This window comes from Physeter macrocephalus, chromosome 19 (genome assembly GCF_002837175.3).
Source record: "Physeter macrocephalus isolate SW-GA chromosome 19, ASM283717v5, whole genome shotgun sequence".
Classification (NCBI taxonomy): domain Eukaryota; kingdom Metazoa; phylum Chordata; class Mammalia; order Artiodactyla; family Physeteridae; genus Physeter; species Physeter macrocephalus.
Genome location: NC_041232.1, coordinates 6295712 through 6318893, shown reverse-complemented (window position 1 = coordinate 6318893; position 23182 = coordinate 6295712). Strand labels below are relative to the sequence as shown.

The 23182-nt window shown below is 39.8% G+C and overlaps 1 protein-coding gene and 1 non-coding gene across 2 annotated transcripts in view; both read right to left on the bottom strand.

The window, feature by feature from the left end:
* PITPNB (phosphatidylinositol transfer protein beta) overlaps positions 1–22771 on the bottom strand; it is a 60576-nt gene extending 37805 nt beyond the window's left edge. The window contains exons 1-7 of the mRNA XM_024120514.3: positions 22685–22771; positions 17987–18017; positions 15081–15226; positions 4786–4877; positions 4123–4130; positions 3526–3600; positions 1784–1867 (exon numbers count right to left, since the gene is read on the bottom strand). Of these exons, the coding sequence (XP_023976282.1) occupies positions 1784–1867; positions 3526–3600; positions 4123–4130; positions 4786–4877; positions 15081–15226; positions 17987–18017; positions 22685–22704 (456 nt within the window). The 5' untranslated portion in view covers positions 22705–22771. The remainder of the gene's footprint in view (positions 1–1783; positions 1868–3525; positions 3601–4122; positions 4131–4785; positions 4878–15080; positions 15227–17986; positions 18018–22684) is intronic.
* LOC112064159 (small nucleolar RNA U109) lies at positions 11593–11714 on the bottom strand. Its single transcript, XR_002891402.1, has one exon. It is a non-coding gene; the product is annotated as a small nucleolar RNA U109 (small nucleolar RNA).
* Positions 22772–23182: the final 411 nt, after the last annotated feature.

Below are 23182 nucleotides of genomic sequence, written 5' to 3'. Positions count from 1 at the left end.
CTTATCCCCCCCACCACATCCTTCCAAAAAGAGAGCCACCTGCTGAGCCCCTGCACTGTGCTGCCTTCCAGCCAGAGCCCCTGTGGCAATGCTGCTATTGTGCATCCCAGGCCAGCAGTGCCTTCCCTCCTCTCTGGAGGTGAGGCTGGGGTGGAAGGAAGGGAATGAGGGCCTCCAGGGCTCTTGCACGATGGGCCTGAACTGTTCTTTCCCCTTGCACTGTTGCCTGCAAACATTGTTTGGGAGCCCATTTTAGCCTGAGGACAGGAACAAAGAACTACTCTTGTGCCCCCGGCAAAATCAAAGGTGCCTTGTGCTCTGCTGGAGAACAAGGTGGAATGCAAACCTCTGAGCCACAAGACTGGACCGTTTTGCTTGGCCAGCACAACTTGGTCAAACACCCACAATACGATCCGAGTGCCTTCACCCAATCCCGGTGGGCAGCACTGCTGTTCCAGGCATCTGAGCTACCCTGACCTAGCCATTAGTGACCCACTCCCAGTGATCTTTCACCCTACCACCACTCTTTAACATACACGGACTCATGGCTGGAAGAGATACCAAGAGAGATAAAGGGATCAAACAGACACCTGAATATTGTTTTTAAAACAGAACATACATTTATTTCTAAGGATATAAAAGTCCAATGTAACTTCAGAGGTGGAAATATCACTAAAACTGAAATAACTTCAAATCACAGCATGACTAAAATTTAAGAATTTCTATGACAAGAGTCCCTTATCAGTGCTCACACTTCTTATCGGGGAGGGGGCCCTAAACAGAACAGGACCTGGCCTAGCAGAGGGTCACTGCTGGCAGTCCCAACCCCAGTGATTTCTGAACAAAGGTCGAACCTTTGTTTTTGAAAGCTTACCTTTCAATTTCAATGGCAAAACCAGACATTTATTATCTGAGTTATTTCTGTTCAGCTTACAACACTGCTCAAGTTCAGGGAATAAGCACAAAAATGAAATGCAAAGGGATCCTAACTGAATGTGCTGTGCTTTGCCATGACAAACCAAGGGGTGCCACTCTTATTGCAAAGCTTTAGTTCTCTAGACTAGCAGGAAGAGGGCCACTGGTTATTTTAGCACGTAAAAAATCCACAACTGTACCCCACACACTATAAGAACTGAGTTAACATTTATAAACTGGGGCAAAGTAACAACAAGGGTCTTAATTGCTGGGGTTGGGGGGAGGGGGGGAGTGACTGGTGAGGAGTAAGGGTCCTTACTTTTTGGGAAAAAATTTTTTTTAAATTAAGTCAAAAGTCTAGAGTACAAATAATTACATCTAGTAAGACTCCAAAAAGAAAGCTACACAACTGTTAGACTGGGATATTATACCATCAACGATTTCCCACAAATGACAACTTTAGCCCTGAATTACTGAAAATTTGTATGTAAATTAAATTTTTCCTTTCTTAATCAGACTTTAAACGTATAGTGGACCCATGGTATTTAAAGAAGCTCAAGAGAAAATTCTTTTGTAAAATAATGTTATTTTCTCCCCCAATGAAAACAAACTCCTATGTATATCCTGGGTATACTGGGATTTCTCAGAGGGATCACTTGTGCAAAGGTGAAATCCGCACAAAAAGACAAATCACCTTCTCTCTTATTCTCTGATCTCTTTTGCTGCTCTGATCTCTTTTTGGACCCAGACCTAAGTTCCAGGCTTATTTCAGTGTAGAAAGGTAGGTCATACCAGAAAAAAAATAAAACAATTTTTAGATGTAAAAGGCAACAGGTTACAACGTCATCGAGTTGTACATCATACTTACTGCTGGTTCAACTTGACTTCGATCTGCAATATCTATGTGGACAATTTCAACAGTTTTCCATGTGTTCGGATCTAAACCGTGTACCTATATATGACAAAGAGAAAGGAAATAAAGCAAACTGTTAGGCAAAACTACTACACTTACATACATAATCTTTTATCTTTAGACTCTTGGAGTACATTATGAGGAATTTTAAAAAAATCCAAATTGCTATTTCATTAAATTAGTTGTCTGAAGGCTGGATAAAAAAAAATCCAAATTGCTATTTCATTAAATTAGTTGTGTGAAGGCTGGAGGGATCTCAAAATCTTTTACCCCTGTAACCCCAAATAGTAAGTGGGGACGGGGGAGGGGGAGAGGGAAGAGGATAATGCCAAATTAACAGAAATCTGTCACCATTATTTTCTGGTAGCCCTTACAGATGATTTATACAAAAAATGTACCTGACCTATGTTTAACCCAAATGGTACATGACAAAGTCCTTGTAACCTCTAAGTCCTAGACAAACAGAAGGTGACATTATAATTACATTTTAAGAGGCTGCACTGTATGGTCTAAATGCTCTCCTGTATTTGATTATCCTAAAGCTATTCAGTTTCAGTAGGATGTCAATTCCTCTATACCTCATGTTGTTCAATCATTTATTTCTGAAACTCCATCTATGAACCCATAAAGAACTGTTTAAAAACTGCCAAAGATACGCCCATTTGAAAACTAAAAATGGCAAATTAAATCATACAGACTAAAGCATACCAAAATACCTCATTTCGACTCTAAATTTTAGAGCTACTGTAAAAAAAAAAAAAAAAAAAAAAACCGTGAAAAGTCAAATGATCATCTCGAAGAAAAACTCAAGTCAAATACTACAAATTATCATTAAAGTTCTACTGATTGGCACCAATAACCCTAAACCACAGGGAGAAAAGAATCTACCGCAATTACCATAAACTTACTTTCCCATAATAGCATATCATAAGGTTGGAACGGTAGTTCTCAAACTGGAATGCCCACCAGAAAACAGACTGCTGGACCCCATTTCCAGAGATTCTGATTCAGTGGGTATGCAGTGAGGCCTGAGCCATCTGCATTTCTAACACATTCCCAGATGCTGCTGCTCGTCCAGAGACCACACCTTTGAGAACCACTGGGCCAGGGGATTACCTATACCAGATGCCCTCCCAAGTTCCCTGCCAAACCTTACCAAGTTAATGACTACACTGAGTCTTAACTGATTTTTTGGTAATTCACTTTAGGGATAAATGTGCACCAATCTGTAAAAGGCAGGAACTTGTCAACATTTCTGTAAATCAGTCAAAGTACCTTCCCCCTCCTGCCTTTTGGCCATTTCTCTGAAATCAACCCATATTCCAGCAAAATGGAATGGAGGTGAAAATTAAAGCAATCAATTTTGCTACACAGAGCAGCTCTGGCAAATACAGAGACGAAAAGAAGAAAAAAAATTATCTGTGAATTTTTATCTATGCTCTCCCTGTCCCAGGAAAAGAGAGTTGCTGATAAATACAGCAACCTCACCAAAGTCCACTCACACACCAGGGCAAGGGACTGACAAGGAAGGCCCATTTGTTTCTGGCTGCGTGCTTGCCTCACCGCAATCTGACACACACCCCGGTGTGGCCACGTGCTCTTCTAAGGCAGGTGGCATCACTTTGGTGATGACAAAATGACTACAGTATTCCCATTTCCAGGCCCTTCTACACTGAAAGTCCAGAGTCAAAACTTACATTTTCTAATGCTCCCAAGTCTGGTTTGTGCCATGTTTCAATTTTAATGAAGAAATCATCTTTCATATATTCATTCTGCAGAAAACACAACAGCAAAATGATAGTGATCTTTCACTGGTTCTTGGGGCTCATGTCTGCAGGAGCTTTCCCCAGCACAAGTATCCATGCTTTGACTCTATAGGAAGACTGACATAGGAACACTGATCCTCAAGTGACAAAGAATCATTAGCTGCCTACTTTTACAGACTTGTCAGGCAAACCAACTGCTGCCTGCTTTTAAATAATGTAAACAACCCTGGTTGTCATGCAGCACACAGGGCTAATATTAAAGAAGCTGTGAGGTTTGGTGAGTGAATCTGGCATTCAAAGGAAGTAGCAGAAGCAAAATAAAGTGAACAGGGAGAGTTTTGAGGCAAGGCTGGAAAGAGCCCCTTAACAATGGAGCACGAGGTGGAGCACGAGCTGCTGCCAGGAGCACCGAGGAGCAGCCATGCAGCAGTGGGCAGTTTTAAGAAAAAAGCAAGAAATAGTTGAAAATATTACTATGTGAAGCAAAGTTTAAAGATGAAGAGTAGACACAAAAAGAGTTTTACTCACCGTTACAACTGAGGCATAACGAACAGGTAGGCGACAAAAGGGGAAAAATGTCAGAATATTAATTGGAGCCAAAATAGTCTGTCACAATATTTAATGTCACAAAGATTAAACTACCTGCCAACACAGAACATTTGGTTTATATCTGCAAAACACAACTTCTAAACAGTGACACTATAGGATACTTTAGATTGTGGAATCAATAATCTAATTTTAAAACAATGGTAAAAGAATAATGTCACAAGAGCAAAACATCATTTATAAGGCTAACTTAGCAAACCACAGGAAAATGTTTGAGGAGTCTGTCCATCATATTCCTCCTCTACTATGTGGCAATACAAGTAAAATACTGTTGAAACTACATCAAATGACACTTGTGCATGAGAATGACCTTTCTTTAAGTTTATTTGCTCCCCGTGGAGCCTGCTTGGCCAACGGAGGACCTCAAGGTGCCTGTCATCTGGGAAAGAACGCGTGTCCCTCACTAGGGCCTGGGGGCGGGACCCAGCGCAGCTGCTTCTCTGCCACAGTGCGTGCAGTGACTCCCCGAGAACCCAAAGAAGGCCTTGCTTCGTGTTACCTTTCTCTAAGGCGCGGGCACCGCAGTCCCTTTCCTCATTAGCCGCAGGGTAGAAGGGTGAAACGGTTTCTGGGAACCAGACTTACTTGTTCTACAGTAGGGGTATGCGTTCCAGGCTTTCTCGTGAAACACCAAGGAGCCCTCGGGAGCAATCATCCTCACGAATGCAGGGACTTTGCTTTGAGGAGAGAAATAGTGGATATATTTTCAACAGCACCATTAATTCTTTGTTGGCTGCTATCAGACTGCTTCAAAGAGTACTCAAATATAAAATTATTGTAAAAACAACGAAATGATTAAGAATGTGTTTAACAAAACAGAGGGTTGTTTTTTAAAATAGAAGCAATTCTTTCTTAAGGCTTTTGACCTACTCCCCTAATATGAGATCTAAGGGTTAACTGAAGCTATTCAACCTGCACATAATACAACACAGAAGTTCTCTCCTGCAGTTTAGACTACACCACATTCTTAATGCAGTTATATAGTCGCCAAAATGAGATACCGACTCTGAATAAAAGTCCTTTAATACATTTTACAGAATAAACTTAAAGAAAAATGATAATGTGGAGGATCCATGTAGAGAGTAAGATATTCAAATATGTTCAAGTATAAAATTTTGTAGACTTGGAAAATGAATGTTAATTGCTGCCTCAAGTATGGTCAGAGTAGATGGGTTAAATATGTAATTAATACATGATGAGTTTCTGCAAATTCGTGAGATAATCAGGAAAGATTCCAACAGATAAATGGGCGAAGGACATCCACAGACACACCACATAACAGAAAACACAACTGGTTAACAAACATGGAAAATCAGTTTTATCAGTCTTCAAAGCAGTGCAAATGAAATGACCATTTTACTGATTGGTACCTACAGTACAGAAAGCAGTTTTACATGCACAGGCTTTCCACAGGTTGGATTCAAATCCCAACATCACCACTTAGAAGCTGTGTGACCTGGGGCACATTACTTGGCGCTCTTAACTTCCTCCTGTGTTGAACAGAGTTCATACTATCTACTTTGCAGGGTTATTGAGAGGATTCCATCAGATAGTATCTGTAATGTGTTTAGCAATGGTGCAGTGCAATGAGAGCTCACTAAATGGTGGTTACTGCTTTTAAATTATAATTTGACATGCAGCTGGGTGCTTTCACATGCCTTTCTTCACTTTAATCCCTCAATAACACTGAGTTAAGCATTAATTCATTATTTCATGTAACCAGCATTTAAGTGGCTGAATAACTGTATGTCAAAATGATATCCTCCAACTTGAAGCCCGGCGTATATTTTTTCCATCATAGCTGCTTTCTGATAACTTTCAAGCACAACTTAATTTCCTAAACTAAGAGAAAGAACAAACTAAAGATACATGAGACCCAGAGAGGACTGCTAGCCCCATAGTAAGATTGAGCAGTTGACCAAAGATATTCCTATGTTGAATTTTGGAGACTAAGCAAGGTAGATTGAATGAACCCTACACCAGTCAGAGAGCTGCACAGCTACAGTAGCGTGGACAGTCCTTTCCTTGCCTCTGCAGTACCAAGAACGGTACAGTTTAGGAATTCCCTACAGTTTAACTCACCTGATTTAATATGCATTTTAAAAAATGCTGTAACTATTAAATGTCTTGTTTACAGACAGATGAAATAAATGTATTCCAACCAAAAAAAAAAACAAACAAAAAAAGACAGGATACATGAAAATAATATCACATTAAAAGTCAAGGAATCTCTAAGCAGTCCAAATTATTTCTTCCATTGCTAAAAAACTGGAACCAAAACGCCTTTAAATGTAGGAGAGGTCTAATCAGGGCATAACATAATACATATGGGGAATGTTTTATAATACTAGCTACAAGATTACCTGTCATCTGAGAGAATGACGAACAGATTATATCAGTGGTTCACTTGGTCAACTTAGAAAAAGGCAGGAGAAAAATAGCTGTGTACCAGCTCAGAAACATACTCTGAACTATTCTATTTATTCCTATAGTGCCCAATATTCTAAAAACCTTAATATTCATCAAGTTTTAAAATCTGCTGACACAAACAAGAAAATTGGCAGTCAGTTACTGAAGGCCAGCATGAGCCAAATCTGTAAGGAAGTTTTAGTATTTCATCATCTTGCTTCCAAATGCCTATTGTCTGATTTCCAGCATGCTTTTTCTACCATGCGAATTCCAATTCATTTTATGTTTTGACTTAGTTAAAAACGATCAAACCTTTGAGCTAGTTTTGTTTCAAATTTACTGGTTTTTTACGTTTAACATGAGAACATTAACATACATCTCTCCTCAATGAATCTGACTAAATTTAGGGAAAATGTATAAATGGAGAAAATAAAACTGAATTTCACTTTAAAGGAGAGGAATTTTCATTAATGGCAACTTTAATATATTCCTAACAAGGCAGGTCAAGTGTGCCACTCGTACACAACTGAAAGCATATACCTTGTTTTCCACCTCAGTATCACTTAGGAAGTCACTTTAGTTAACATGCAGGAAACTCTGTTTTGGAAGCTTAGAGTCTCAGAAAAGGGACAAATATTAACCAAATTAACAAAATAGAGCTAGACCTTCAAAAACAAATTAAAAAGGACATTCCTCCTCTTATTCCCCCAAACTAGTCACAAAATGTTGTCCTCTCATGATAAACCAACATTCATGACAGTGCTTACCTCAAGGTAAACACATCTCGATTTCAGAGTTTAAGAGTTAGCCATAGTATAATGTCCAGATGTACGAAGGTACTTTGCCAATACACAGCCCTTCCCCTACCCCATCTCTGAATACAAAATAAGAATACTTAACTTCAGGGTAAAATTCAACTGAAGTGTTTTATCAGTTGTGTTATCAATATTAAGATCTAACCTCAATATACCAATGGTTGTGAACCCATCTGTTGTGCAGTAAGACAACTTCGTCATAGTTGCAGAAGAAAACAAAGGGCTTATATGATTTAAAAGATACATAATAAACGACCATTGTGTACACTGAACTTCTGTAGGAGCTTTTTTAAAAAATCTTGTTCCTGACATAAATAATACCTTGGCAAATCATTTCAAACCGCACTTTTTCCAATGAAATGTTTACATCTTCTTGTAGACAAAATGAACAAAACCGTTCAAAGTTCCATTTTTCCATCCTTTTCCATCCTACTGTGGGTAAACATCAAAATGTAGAAAAACATAGGGAAGAATTTGAAGACTATATTAATTTGCCATAAAGTAATCTTTCATTTTATAATCAACTAAAATATACCTTAAAGACACTGGAGACCTCTTTCATTCATCCACTCAAGTATTTACTGCCTGTCCATTTTGCCAGGGACCACGTACATAATGGTGTACAAACAGTGACAATTCTTACCCAGAGCTCACCTTCCAGGGAAGGAAACAGAAAACAGGCCAGCAAACAACAAATGACAATGAAAATTACCTTTCCTGAAGGCTATGAGTTTTAAGGAACATGGCAGTGGGCAAGTGAGTACCTGCAGCAAGGGTGTTCAGAAAGGCCTCCCTGAGGAAGTGACCCTACAGTGGCGACTGGAGGGTGCAGAGGGCCAGCTACATGAAGAGACAGCGAACACCAGAGCAGGCAGAGAGACCAGCATGACCAAAGGTCCTAAGATAGCAAAAGATCTGGTCTGCTTGGGCCACTCGGGAGGCCTCCAGCATGGCGAGACTGTAGTGAACAAAGAACAGAGGAATACAAGACAAGGATGATGAGGTGTGCAGGGTGCAGACAGATCACATGGGGCTCCTCTCACAGGCCTAAGAGTTTGGATTTTATTCTTTGTATGATGGGAAGCTACTGAAGGCTCTAAGGAGGGGAATGACACAACGTGATTTAAGTTTTAATATCATTGTGGCTTTGTGCGGAAGATTAAATGGAGTGGGCAAGAATGGACAGCAGCAAAAGTTAACTAAAAATGGATTAAAGAGCTAAATGAAAGAGCTGAACGTATAAACTTCTTAGAAAAAAACATAAATTGAATGTCAAAATTAGAAGCTTTTTAAGCCTCTAAGGATATAAGAAAATGAAAAGACCACTCACAAATGGGGGAAAAATACTGCAAATCACATATCTGATAGGAGACTCGTATCCAGAATATACGAAGAACTCTTACAATAAAGAGCCAACCCAATTTAAAAATGGGTAAAAGAATTGAACAGATATTTCTCCAAAGATCTACAAATGATCAATAAGCATATGAGGGCTTCCCTGGTGGCGCAGTGGTTAAGAGTCCGCCTGCCGATGCAGGGGACACGGGTTCGTGCCCCGGTCCGGGAGGATCCCGTGTGCCGCGAAGCGGCTGGGCCCATGGGCCATGGCCGCTGGGCCTGCGCATCCGGAGCCTGTGCTCCGCAACTGGAGGGGCCACAGCAGTGAGAGGCCTGCGTACCACTCAAAAGAAAAAAAAGCATATGAGAAGATGCTCAACATCATTAATCAGCAGGGAAATGCAAATCAAAACTACAATGAGATACTACCTCACGCCCATTAGTATGGCTGCCATTAAAAAAAAAAATTCCAAAAATAACAAGTGTTGGCAGTGATGTGGAGAAAATGGAGCCTTCATACTCTGTTGTTGGGAATGTAAGATGGTACAATCACTTTGGAAAACAGTCTGGCACTTCTTCAAAAAGTGAGGAGTTACCGTATGCAATTCCAATTGTAGGTACATGTACATGTGTATGTACATACCCAAGAGAAATGAAAACATATGTTCACAGAGAAACTTGTAAACAAATGTTTATAGCAGCGTTATTTGTAACAGTCAAAAGAATGAACAGCAAGAGATGAATGCAGGGAGGCAACCGGAGAAGTTTGAGAGACATGGAGCTTGCATTAACGCAGTGGTGCTAGAGATGGAAGAAAGGGAGAGATATAAGGGGGAAAAAATTTAAAACTGACTTAAAATTCCCCAATTTGTGGGAAAGGAATAAAATCGCCAGACACAAATTGAATAACTTCTGGAAGGTATAACAAGACTCTAAAATTCAAGAATTATAAAAAACAAAAGGAGAAAGAAGTATTTTTCACAGAACAAAAGGAAAGTAGGAATGGAAATGAAATATACCATAAAGAAGAAACTACATTGGAAAATGTCTGACATTCTTCTGAAATAGGATCACTCCTGATGTAGAAAACTTTGAACTATGCAAATCTTAAGACTCAGGCCAATATACAGAGAAAAAAATTATGTCTTGACGGCTAATTCTCGACTAAAGAACGAATTACTCTATTTGGCTGATATTTATTAATTTCTTACTTACTATACTTACTCAGTGATGCTCATATCTCTGTGAAACATCATATGTAATCAACCTTTGAATTCTCAGATGATTTAAACTTCTCATTTTTAAACAGGAACATAACTTAAGTTCCTGGCAAATGACTCTTGTTGCTTACAAAAATGAGCTCTTAACTTGAACCACATGAAACTTTTAAACAATGATTTTCAATAAAACCTCTGCTTCAACCTTTGAGGAACGAGGCCATTTTGGAGCTGGTAAAGCTTTATGAATTCTCCATCATCCAGGACTAACTGAAGTTGGCTAGATTATAATGTTTATGGGGAATAAAAAAATGTAATGCTGATTTTCCCCAAGAAGGAAGAGAAAACAATAGCAAAAGGATTGGTCAGTGTGTCTGTATGAGGTCTCAGGACAGCTGCAAGTTTTTCTCTGAAATACCATCTTAAAAGCTGCACCATGGGCTTCCCTGGTGGCGCAGTGGTTGAGAGTCCGCCTGCCGATGCAGGGGACGCGGGTTCGTGCCCCGCTCCGGGAGGATCCCACATGCCGCAGAGTGGCTGGGCCTGTGGGCCATGGCCGCTGGGCCTGCGCGTCCGGAGCCTGTGCTCCGCAGCGGGAGAGGCCACAGCGGTGAGAGGCCTGCGTACCACAAAAAAAAAAAAAAAAAAAACAAAAAAAACTGCACCACATTTCCTTGACCAGCTTCAAAATTCTTCAACCAATAAATTGTCTCCCCTCCCCACCATCCACTATTAAGTGTATATTAAACAACCTTAGAAAATGTCCTCAAACTTTTTTGGCAAACGGGATACACAACAAGACAAATATGTATGCATACAGAAATACCTGATTAGGTGTCAAATGGAGAAGTGACAAAAAGTGATGGTGTTTAGGGAAGAAGGATCAATATGAATGAAAGTAGTCAAGGAATGCACGGGACGGATCTGAGCTGTGCTCAGGAAACCAAGCAGGTTATGAGCAACCTGACAGAGGCGGAACAGGTCACTTCTCGAGGACAATAAAGAGACGGGCTTGCTTAGAGTCAAGGGTTTTTACTTTGGACAGAGTTATAACAATTGGAGATACATGGGTAATCTTGAGTAAGTACCTTGTTAAGTTCAACTTTATTTTGGATAAAGACTGGCGACTTTAAAGGCTTAGGAGAAAATGGGATGTGGTGAAATCCATGGTCTTGGAAGAAATTTCTCTGTAAACTCTTTTGGAGTTCACTTTAGGAAATGGAAAATTTCCTCCCACAGGGCTCAGCAGTAAAGAGAGCGATAAAGAGGAGCCACAATGCCTCCTGGGTTCTTGGGCTATCTCTGCTACCAAACAGCAGTGACATATCAGCCAGCTACTGAAATCTTAGTTACTGGACCTAGTTTCCTCACTAGCAAAGGTTGACATGGGGAATGAATGAGCTCCCACCTAGAGCACTTACAGTGACCAGTACACAGGAAGTACTAGATCCTCTGCTTAGAATCACAATGGGTGAACACTCACTATAAGTTATCAAAGGAAATGGAAAGAATATCATCCCATAAGAGGACTATTACCTGAGACTCAGGGAAACCAGACATTTGAAATGTCCCTTGCGACGATCACTAAATTTTGTATTTATTTTATTTTATTTTTATGTAGGAAAAATATACTACTCCTCAACCTCTACTGTAAGGCTGGTAGCCCTGAGAACTCCTTCTTTAACGTAGCATGTTACGGATGTATTAAATTTTGAATTTTTTAATACTTCACCAAGATTGTTTCTCAATCTTCTGGCTGAGATTAAGTGTGTATATCTTCCCATGAAGTGTTTTTTGCTGAAATGAGAAAGCATACTGACCAGGGAATTCAGAGACCTCGATAACACTGGTTAAAGCAGACCTCAGAATTCAAGTGTCCCAATGTAAAGTAAGGTGCTGGCAGCCTCAGCCAACCAACTTACCCAGCAAGGTTTGCCAAGTTTGCAAGCCTATCTATCGATGCTATACAGTGACAGTGCACAGAGCACTATAGGTTTCCCAATGGAATAAATCCTGGAAAAGGGAACATATATTTTTGGACACAAATTTAACTTCCTCAGGGAGAGAGCTCTAAAGCTCTCTAGGGACTGTGGGTATGTCTTCAGCATGCTGAATGGATGCCCTTGCAGGACACTGAAGTCTGATGGGGCTGAACCGCCAGCCCTGGGCCATGACTGTGGTCTTTCCTCCGCAGGAAGGCCTGAGTACTTGCTGCTAAACAATTCTTTACCCTTCCATAACAGTTATCTTGGGGCTACTGTGCCTTTAATAGGACACTGATGACTTTGAGCGTGGACATCTGATTGCCTTTGCTCCATGACCTCCCCCGCAGGACCACAGTGACAGTGGGTCCCTGTTTTGTCTTTATTAACGGACAGCTTTTTTATTGTTTTTCATTACCACCAGAGTGGCTATTATCTGCCACACTGTCTGAGATCCATTACTGCCACCTTCTTTCCTTCTTCCCTTTCCTGTCTCATGCCTTTCCATGCTTCCATCCAGAACTGCCATCTCGGTGTGACAAGGCCAGCCTTCTATGAGCATCAAATAGTCCTCACCATCTGATCAGACCCCATCTCACCCTTCTCATGGGACACCTGTGCTCATCAGCACAGGCCCTTGAGACTGTGACTTGTGACCAAAAGAGCATGGGATTAGAAATCAGAGAATCCAGGCTCAGTCTCCATCCCACCACTTACTAGCTGTGTGACTTCGAGTAAATATGAAACGTAGTGTCTTCTTATGTATAATGTGTATACTGCCCATGTCTCAGGACTGCAATGAGGATTAAAGGAATGCATGAAAGGGTGAAACCAAAGGGTACTGTGGAATGATTTCAGCTCCTTCTAGGAATGAAGAAGCAGCTCCAGAAGCCAGACTGTGCTGGGAGGCTGGCCTCCAGAGCCAAGGTTTTCCTTTATTTAATTGCCTGAAAGGAATTCCGAACCTCATCCCAATAATCCCTCCAGAATAATAATATCTCTTGCACTAACCATATTTATACAGCCCTCTTGAACTTAACAGATCCATTATGTATGGCTGGAGTGTCACCTAAATCAAATATTTCAAAATTAATATTTATCATTCTTTACTTTCTCATTAAACAAAAATACAGAAGAGTAAAATAAATTTAAATCACCCATAACTCCACCCCCAAGGGAAAAACATTCTTAACATTTTAATGAATCTCTTTCTAGGTGTTTTTCTGATTAATTTTTAAAATTAGATACAACATATTATTTATGTACAAATTTAGCAACTCGTCTTTTCCATGTAATAATATATCAAACATTTTCTCAATAGTCCAACTCTTAGTTTTCAAAAGAAGAATATTTTGAATCTATTTCAAGTTTATATGGACATCATAGACCAACAGAAAATTTTATATATCAACCTTTTTGGTTTATTTTAAATGCTCCAGAGAGTTGAATGTTTATAATAAAGGGAGTTTTTATATATTGGTAAAATTCAATTAATGAGTAAATGTAAAATGCTAGAAAAGTAAGCTGAGTAAGCTGAGTAAAACATAAGTAAATTCAATACTATAAATATTATATAGGTTATACCATCTAGAATGCTAAAATTCTCTCAAATGGCACATTTTTAGATATGCTTAAGATACTAACAAATTAACAGAAACCACGAATAACACAGTCTTTATGGATAATTGATTAATCAAAGTTATTGCCTTCATTCAAACCTGCATCAGAAACAAAGAAATGCTGTGCTCTAAGCGAAAATAAAAGTAAAATTTAAGGTTCTACAAAGTGATGACCCACTTTATATTCATATGTCATTATAAATGAAGCAATAGCCCCAAACTGAGAAAATATGAAAAATACTAATCATCACAGCTTATCTGCAACTTTAAAAACCTCTATAAAACCCTGGCATTAATCAACATGAAGAGAAGAAAGCCAAGAGCAGAGCAGATTCCCTCTTCCTTTGATAAACTGGGGACACTACTGACAAAAAAAGACTCTTAAAAACCATTACTGATCTTTCGCCCTTGGATAAATATTGTTATGCATTTTCTATTTTAAAATATTTATGCCAAAGACAGAGATTAGACTGCCAAACTTAGGAGAATGTGCAAAAGAATCTCTGCAAACAAAAGAGATAAAAACAATGAACAAAGGATTTGAAGGGTCAAGTCACACAGGAAACTCCAAAGGCCAAATTAATATGAAAAGACATTCAACTTCACTAATAAAGAAATGCAAATTTAAACAAGGGGCTATTTTTTGTGTATCAAATTGGCAAAAATTAAAAAGACAGAAAAATATGGGAAAACAAATGTTCTCAAACTCTTGGGAGGCAATTTGGCAATAATATCAAAATTTTAAAAGAGCATGGACTTCCAGCAATCCTACTGTAATGAATTTCTCCTAGAGAAATAGTAACCTAAGTCATAAAGACTTACAGAACTACTACCTGTAACAGACAAAAAGGAAAATACCTAAAACGCCTAAATCAACTTACCATTTAGAGAATGGTCAAGTAAACTATGCTTATGTCCACACCAAGAAATTTTACTCAGCTTTAAAAAGAATGGAAAGGGCATTAAATAATAACAACATGAAATGATGCTCGTGATATATCACTGCATGAAAATTAATGCAAAGTGCATAACCATATGTATGGTATGATCCCATTTGCTGTGGGAAACAATAAATGATACAAGTGACATATTTCTATGTTTTTAAAAAACTTATTTGAATACGTATAGAAAATGATCTGTAAGGATAAACTCTAGGCTGTTTCTAGTTTCTCTCTGGAGTTATGGGTATGTGATGACGTGAGATGGGGACTACGTTTTTAATTTATAATCTTTGTTTGAATTTTTTAATAAGCAGACAGATCACTTTATAATTTAAAAATAACTAATAAAGGCGGAGAAACTCTCAAAAAATTAAAATGCAACATATTAGCACGATGAAAAAAAAATTGGGGGCGAGGGAGGTCACATGAAAATTTTTTAAAGCACCTCAGCACATCTACTAGTGAGTTAGGTAGTTACATACTGAATAAGTAGGCTGGGTAGTCAAAGCATGATTGTTTAATATGATGACTAAGCACCAAATGTGAACACTCTGCTTACCTCTTCAGGTGATAAATTTTGTGTGTATACTGTCCCTTTTCTCCATCCTTTTCATAAGGTTCATTCTTTAAGACTTCAATTCCTTCTCCACCACCAGTCTCATTCTTACTGGCTTCTGCAACAGAGTAAAGCTGCCCAACCTGATACTGAAATATCAAAGAGTACAGAATTTCAATAAGTCAGCATAAATGCAGAAACTTCCTGTGCTAAAATCTTATTGTAGATATAGAAAAGCACATCCAAACCATTTAGCACATATGTTCTATATGAAAACATGACTCAAATCAGAAATCAATATGTTTAGAGAGACAAACACCAGATGGTCATACAGCTTCAAGAAACTATAATATTTTACAAGATTTCCATTATTTAAGAAAACTGTTGGTTACAAATATTCTGGTGCTTTAACATATACTATCCACTGATCAAGACATCTTGACACTTGTTTCAGTTTTTTTGAATAATAAATACACATTTGTATTTTCCAAAGCATTTTCATATCTATTATACCTCATTTAGTTTCACAAACTTCTAAAGAAGGTATGGAAGGAGCATAATTGTTACTTCGCCAAATAAGAAAGCTGAGCAATCAGAATACCGTTCTCAATAATGACGAGGGATATACAGTGTAACAATAAAAGCCTGCAAGTACAAAGAACCATTACAGTCTAAATTTTAGTAGACCTCTGGGGTGTTCTTTTCCATGCTTATGCATATGACATGGCTGATTTGGCCCTTGCCCACCTAAACACAAACAGTACTGGGTATCCAGGGTCAGAATAGTTAATTGTGAAGTTCTCCAGTAAACAGAAACTGTTTTTAAAGTATTTATAAATATCCAAGTATTACCATAAAAGGCAAGAAATTGCTGATAGTGGTTTCTATTTCATTTTAAAGTGAATGAGAATTCTCAGTGGACTTCACCAATACCTGTGGGTGGGCAGTATTGTTCTATGCCAATCTGGAGTTTCTAACAGTTCCAACAAATGATAAAAAGCAAAGTTCTTGTGTTCTAATTTGTTCTAGTGACTCAATCATGGCATTATCTCCAGTCTCTACAAATTTGGCTAAATTTCTTCCTTCCAATGAAGACAGCCTGAAGAAAGGTTTTTTTCTTTTTAAAGCATATTTTCAAAGAAAAGCTACCTCTCAAAAGTAATAATTCAAAACTAACATTTTATTTGAGGAATAAAAAAACAGGGGTGGTTGTAAGCTCAGTAAATATTCGTATCTAAAAAGCCCATGGGAATATGATGCTATCTTGCAGGTTAATTTACACACACACACACTCAATTTGGAAAGGTTTCTTAAACGCATCAAAAAAGTTTTTGTAGAGATTTTAGACTGCACAAAGGGCTGTCTTTTTTCTTTTGGTTTTCATGATACAACACCAGGGTTAGTCCAGTAACACTACAATCCTTACGTCCTTCAAAATATACTTCTCAATACTGTGATATTTTGAAAACATGATTAAAACGTCTCTAAGCCAGAGGGTAAATTTGATCTTGGTCAGGAACAGAGTAACAAAAACTTACACAGAAAGAACAACAGTATCCAAAAATATGTTATTAATGGACTGATATTTTACCACATGCTACTAGGCTTTCATTCTCATTTTTAAGAATAACTTAAAGACAAGAGGCATGTTTCTTAAGTCCAAATATAACAAAAAGCTGAGATTATTCTGGGTGACAATACCAAGACTCAGAAACTAGCTGAAACCAAAAGAAAAATTGAACAGAAACAAATGTCAATTTCCACATTCAAGTTCAAACAATTGTACAAGTAAAGAATAGGGGTGCCTGGCTTGTCTCGAGTGTTCTAATTCACTTTAATACAGAAACCTCAGGCACTACTGAGGTACATGCGGCTATGTTCAAGTCTACATGAAACAGTGACAGACAGCTACTCCTTTTCAGTTCCTGCATTGTATTTTTTTTCTGTCTGCCTTCTGTCAGCTGTCACGTCTTAGGTTATCAGTTTGTTTTGTCCCACTTCCAATTCACTGCTTCTAATCGAGTGTCAGCTCTAGGAAAACCAGATAACCTAGGAGTGCAAGCTGTGTGCAAGTTACAGAAGGACCCAAAGGCCTTTATGGGTTTTCCTACACGTATCTTGATTTCTCAGAAGCTGTCTCTGCTTTTATCCTCATTCCTGGCTATACTACAGAGAGCTACAACTGCAGGACATGCAAGTTCTGAATAGGTGATGCAATTCTGTACCGTGCAGATCAAGGGAGACAATGATCTCTCACGGTTCTGTGGTCAGACTGTGTTGGGAACACTTTTTCAGTTGAGAGCAACAACTACAGCACGTTCAGTGAGCGGTGAGACGAGCTTGTGAGAAAGTCTGGAGATCACATTATATTAGGCCAAATGAATGTGCTGGGAATGTTTAACCTTGTGACCTCACGCAGAGAAGATGGAACAAAAGGGCCAGGAGGAGGAGAGAGAATTGCCAAAAAATACCCTGAAAGGTCACCATGTGCAAGACAGAACAGGCTTACTTCTCTTTGCTCAAGTGGAAGGAACTGTAAACAACAGGCAAACTTTATAGGAAAGCAGATTTTGGTTTAAAGTAATGACAAATGTTTAAAATATGCAACAGTAAAGTAGGCTGCTTCTCCAAGCAGCAAGTGACTTAACCCTAAAGTGCCTAAGTTGAGGCTGGAACCTTCTTTCTCTGGGATACTGTAGATAGAATTCCTGCACTAGACAGGAAGTTAATCTACATTCTGAGACCCTTCCAAAACAAGGCAGTGTTAACAGAAATTCATTTACAATTAATTACCTCTTACACATCATAATTCACTCTGTCACATAAACTGCAAAGTAAAAGTAAATGAATACAATGAAAATATGTCTTTAGATTTGCATATCAAAATAAACTATGTAAGCAAGACTTACCTCCTGAACCGAACATGGCAAAACCACACGGCTAAAAAGACAAAAGGATAACAAATATGTTACACATGAAATAGTTGGCTTTAAAACACAGATCTCCACTATAAAAGAGCTTTCGTTTTAAATCCAATGATAGCTTAGTACAAGATGTTTATGGAAGAGGGTCTTTGCAATGACTACAGCTCTAAATAAGAGTTTTTAAATGGGGAAAATAAAACTACCCATTCCTGGCTCTCAACAATCACTTGCATTTAGCATCCTCATTATACCAGGACCCCAAAAACGCAGTTGTAGAGATTCTTGTGAGGAGTAAAGGAACAAGAGAAAACTCATCACTGAACATTGCAGGGTACAGGATATATTATTTGTAGACTGCCTGGTCAGGTTGTCCTTGTGAAACTTTTAGTATGGTTTCATTCTCCATCTATATATTATGCATTTTGTTTTTATGATACCTTCTCCCAGAATACATGTCTTGAATCTCACGAATGAATGCCTCCAAAAATTGTTCCCCACTACCCAATTATTCCTCAATTTTATTGAGAAAAACAAGTAAAAGGTCCTTTAGACTCAGTAAGAAAAAACTTTACCATGGAAAATACGTTGAACTTTATAAATATAACCCCTTTTAATATAAGGTTTCTGTGTTTGATCTTGTCCAAGAGTTTGTAACTGTACATACAAAAGGACCAGTATAGAGGCATAATGCTCCTAAAGATGAATTTGAAAAAAAGAATTCTATGATGAATTAGTTTATATATGAGGATATTGCATTTTATCTCCAGATTTTTATAGGGAAGTACCCTCACACTTATTTCCACAATAAGCTCTGAAAACCAAGGCCATCCCTGAATATCAAATGTCTCATGATAATAGCTGGTGTCCAAGATAGCAACTTTTTTTTTTTTGGCCTGGTCATTCTCAGACTTTTCCCTCCTAACCATCAAGCTACCATAGCAGTGCCATTTAAAATCTTATTTTAACTCTTTCTACTATGAGAGAAAAAAAAATATCATGACATTCACCTCAATTTTCATTTTACAGAAAATTCCCAGTAGTTTTCCTCATTCCAACTTCTCTTCAGCTCACTTTTCACCTGTTTCTCTCTCCTTAGTCTCCTCAAACAACGATACTTGAAAGCCCACATCACCTTAATCTCCAACTTGTGTAAAACACATCTCCTGTTACTCCCTCCTCCTTGACTACTGGGGGTCACTCATCACTCTGTCTTTCTGATAATGGTCATCTAAGGACAACGAACATTCTCAAAGTCACAATGGTTACTAATTTTTATTCTCATCAAGAATAAACTTGTTATACAAAATCCTTCCATACCCAATCATTTTAGCTGTCTCCTCAGGGTACACACTAACTTGCTCACTGTCTCAGTAACAGAAAATGAACTAGGGCGGAGGCAGGGGGAAGACTCTGATACAGGCTGGGAGCATATTTTGGGAGATACAGACAAAGATACAGTTTGGGAGCATATGTTCAGGGTCTGGAATACAATGGTAAGAAATCTATTAAATTTATTAGACAACAAGGAATCCTGGAAGGTTGTTCCAAAAGGTAAGTGACATAACTACAGCTAACTTGAAGACGTCATCTGTAGGTGGTTAAAAACATTGAGAAGCAGGAAGGTGGGGAAAAGCCATCTTTTGGGACGCAGGGCAAGGATGTACAAAGGTCCAAATGAGGATGCTGGGATGCAGAGGAAATGGAAGGAAAGAACAGAAAGGAAACAGTTAAAGACTTCCCTAAAGTTTCACAAAACCAAAGAATCACTGCTGAGTAATTTTAACTATTCACTAGTAAGAAGATCCCTATTTTTATATACTAACACTTTCAGGGAAACTTACTTCACAAAATGAAAATGACTGATAAAGACATTGTGAATGAACGATGAGTCAAGTAATTTCTTCAAGATTTGCTGAAGAAAAAGTAAAAGAGAAAAGAAACAGGCTTTGATTTTGTATTATTATTCTAAAAGCAGTATTCAACTTTTAGAGCAATTTGAAATTTTTCAAACTTCTCTGAAAATCCTTCTAAAATAATTTTCCAGATCGAACTACAAATAGTTCTTTAAAACCAGGACTTTTACACTAATGGCAATTTCATCTATTGCTTAAGCAACAACCTGAAGGGAACTCCCCAACCTGAGAAAGTTATTTCTAACCTTTTAATTCATGTCAAAAATAGATGGCATTTTTTAAGACAACAAACATTTGCCAAAGTATATTACAGTTTACCAACATCTTCACATAGGAATGACCTATTCATTGCTCCTGGCCAAAAACAGTTTTAGAAAGTTGACGTGTGAGTAGGAAGAATCATTTTTTTTTGTTAGACAACACTGAGTTCTTACAGCGTGCTAGACTAGATGCTGTGCGGGATACCGGTAATACTTAAATAAAATAAGAAACAGCCTCTGACCTCAAAAAGTCTAGGAGGAAAATGGGAATTCCCTAGCGGCCCAGTGGTTAGGACTCCATGCTTTTACTGCCAAGGGCCCAGGTTCAATCCCTGGTTGGGGAACTAAGATCCCACAAGCCACGCCTCAGCCAAAAAAACAAAAACAAAAAAAACTCTAGGAGGAAAAAAAAAGTCTAGGGGAGACATACATGAGTGAACATCAAGAAATGTAACTGTATAACTCCTCCAGAAAAAATATTACACCTTGAACACATTTCAACACTTGTTACCTTGATACATTAAAATTTTTATAAAGAAAGTAATGATTTACAATAAGCACAGCATGCAAATTCCCAATGAGAATTTCTTTCCATGATTTAGCCTGATACTATTCACATAACTGTCAAAGGGATCTACTGAACACTTAATTCACATTTTAGGAGGGAGGAAATAACTAAGAAAAATGACTAGATCTATGACCTAAATCAGTTCTGCAACGCACTTGCTATGTGACTTGGGCCAAGTCAATTTCCTCCTGTCTTATTTCCTCCAGAAGTCTTAATACCTGCCACTTATCAATTACAAAAACTTCAGAGTAATAAGTGAGATAACACTTGCATGATACATTGTACAAACGACTTGGAAGAAAAATTTTATAAATCCAAAGTTCAATACTATAAATAAGCTTTAACTGAAAATGTGTCTTTTCTCAGGATCCCTGTCACTGAATAAAGTTATAATTTTTCATTAATTTATTTAACAAATATTTATTGAACACTTACTATGTGCTGGAGACTATTCTAAGAGCTGAGGATGTGAGAGTGAGCAAAACAGACATTCGTGGAGTTTACATGCAGTGAGAGAACACATCTAGTAAAATAGAAAAAATAATCATTGTGTTGCATGTTAGTGGTGATAACTGCTATGGAGAACAATAAAGCAGGGAAGGCAAACACCAAATGGGGTGGGGGGGGTTGCAATTAGATCTTCAGAGGGGGATTCCCTAAGGTGATATTTAAGCAAAGACCTGAAAGGAGGTGAGTTAGTGAGATGAGGGAAGAGCTCTTCATGCAGAGGGAACAGCAAGCAGAAAGGCCCTGAACTGAACTTTTCCTGGAGTAGTGGAGGAACAGCAAGAAAACTTGTGAGCTTGGAAGGGGCAAGGGAAGGGCAGTAACTGAAATCACAGCACAAAATAGTGTTAAGATCTCCTAGGCTATAGTAAAGGCATTTGGCTTTTATTCTCAGTGAGATAAGGAGTCTGAAGGATTTTAAGCAGAGAAGCGACAAGAGTGACTTTTTAAAAGAAGTTTGAGAACTAACACTAAAAATAAGCTGTCCGGAGTTAGCTAAATTAAGCCAAGAATTTTAAGAGTTTAAAATCAAAAGAGCATTTGAAAAACCCAAGAACGGGCCACACTCGAAATCCCTAGTTGCCCAAGGGATGCTGACAACACGAACCAGCTGTGACAGCTGAACATTCCCTACCAACCAGATTTCCTGTGATATTCACAATCCCTGCCGGTAGGAAATGCCGTAACTTTTCAACAAAACCACTTCGCCGGTCTGATGCACCTGGAAACCCTTTTATCTGACCAACCACATGCTAACGCCTCATCTAAACCCCAGGAAGTACACGGAGCCCAGCGTGTCACCCCATCTTAAAGATGTAGAAACTGAGACTCAGAGCAGAAAGATGGCTCTCCCGTGAGGGGAGAGCTTCACTGCCCAGTGAAGAGCATGTTTTCCGCACTCCCGACTCCAGCGTGAACTTCAGGGCACCTACGTCCCACCTCCAGCCCCGACACCAGGGCTATCTTTACCTGGCAAGCCCACCTCCCGCGGGTTACAGACAGGCTCCACCCCGGACACAGACCCACCGCGTCTCCCCCACCCTCGGGCTTCGGCTGGATCCCACCCGAGAGCCTGGGGATGGGCCCAGGTTCAGACTGGGGTGTTAGGAAGAGAAGGCGGGTCCCAGCGGAAACTCCCGGCCGCGCCTTCCTGAGCCACGCGCTGCGGCTGAGACCCTGCTGCCTCCGCCCCTGGGTGGGGAGAGGGCAGCACTGTTACCACGACAACGCCAGGGGGGCCTGGGGGCGCGCCGCGGAGGGGCCTCGAGCGGGCCGGGGGCGCGGGCCGGGGGCGCGGGCCGGGGGAGGGGGTGCGCGCAGGCAGCGGCCGGCCCGAGGCTCGCTCCTTCTTAGGAATATTCCGCCACTTCTCAATCAATGAATCTCTCACCACCGCAGTCCCGGAACCTCACTCACGCCCACCGATCCTACTCACAATTCTTTAATCAGCACCATCTTCCCGGAACCCCTTCACAGCTGCCGCCACTACCTCTACCACCACCGCCGCCGCCGCCGCCGCTACCGCCTCTCACGGCGCCTGCGCGGCCCCGCCCCCTGCCTCCCGGGCCGCAGCTGCGCCTGCGCGTCCACACCCTTCCGCCACGACCCGTCACGTCAGCGCGCGAGAGGAGCTGGCCCCGCCCCAGTTCCGCTCCCCACGCTGGGCGCGCGAGGCCTCTACTGCGGCTGTGCGGGCTCAGCGCGCACTCGGTTGTCTCGCGTCGGCGATTCCTCCCGTCAGCCAAGTTCTCTCGAGGCGGCTGTGCAGCCTACGCTCTCTGGTGAGTTTTCCAGTCGGTTCCCTCGAAGTCGTTTTCTGGTGACCAGAGCTAAACTTTCTCTCACTGCTCTTGAGAAGGAGGCCCGCCTTCTTCACAGACTCCTCACTTCAGAAGTCCGTGTTAAAGACTCGAGACGGGTCGGAGAGGGGTTG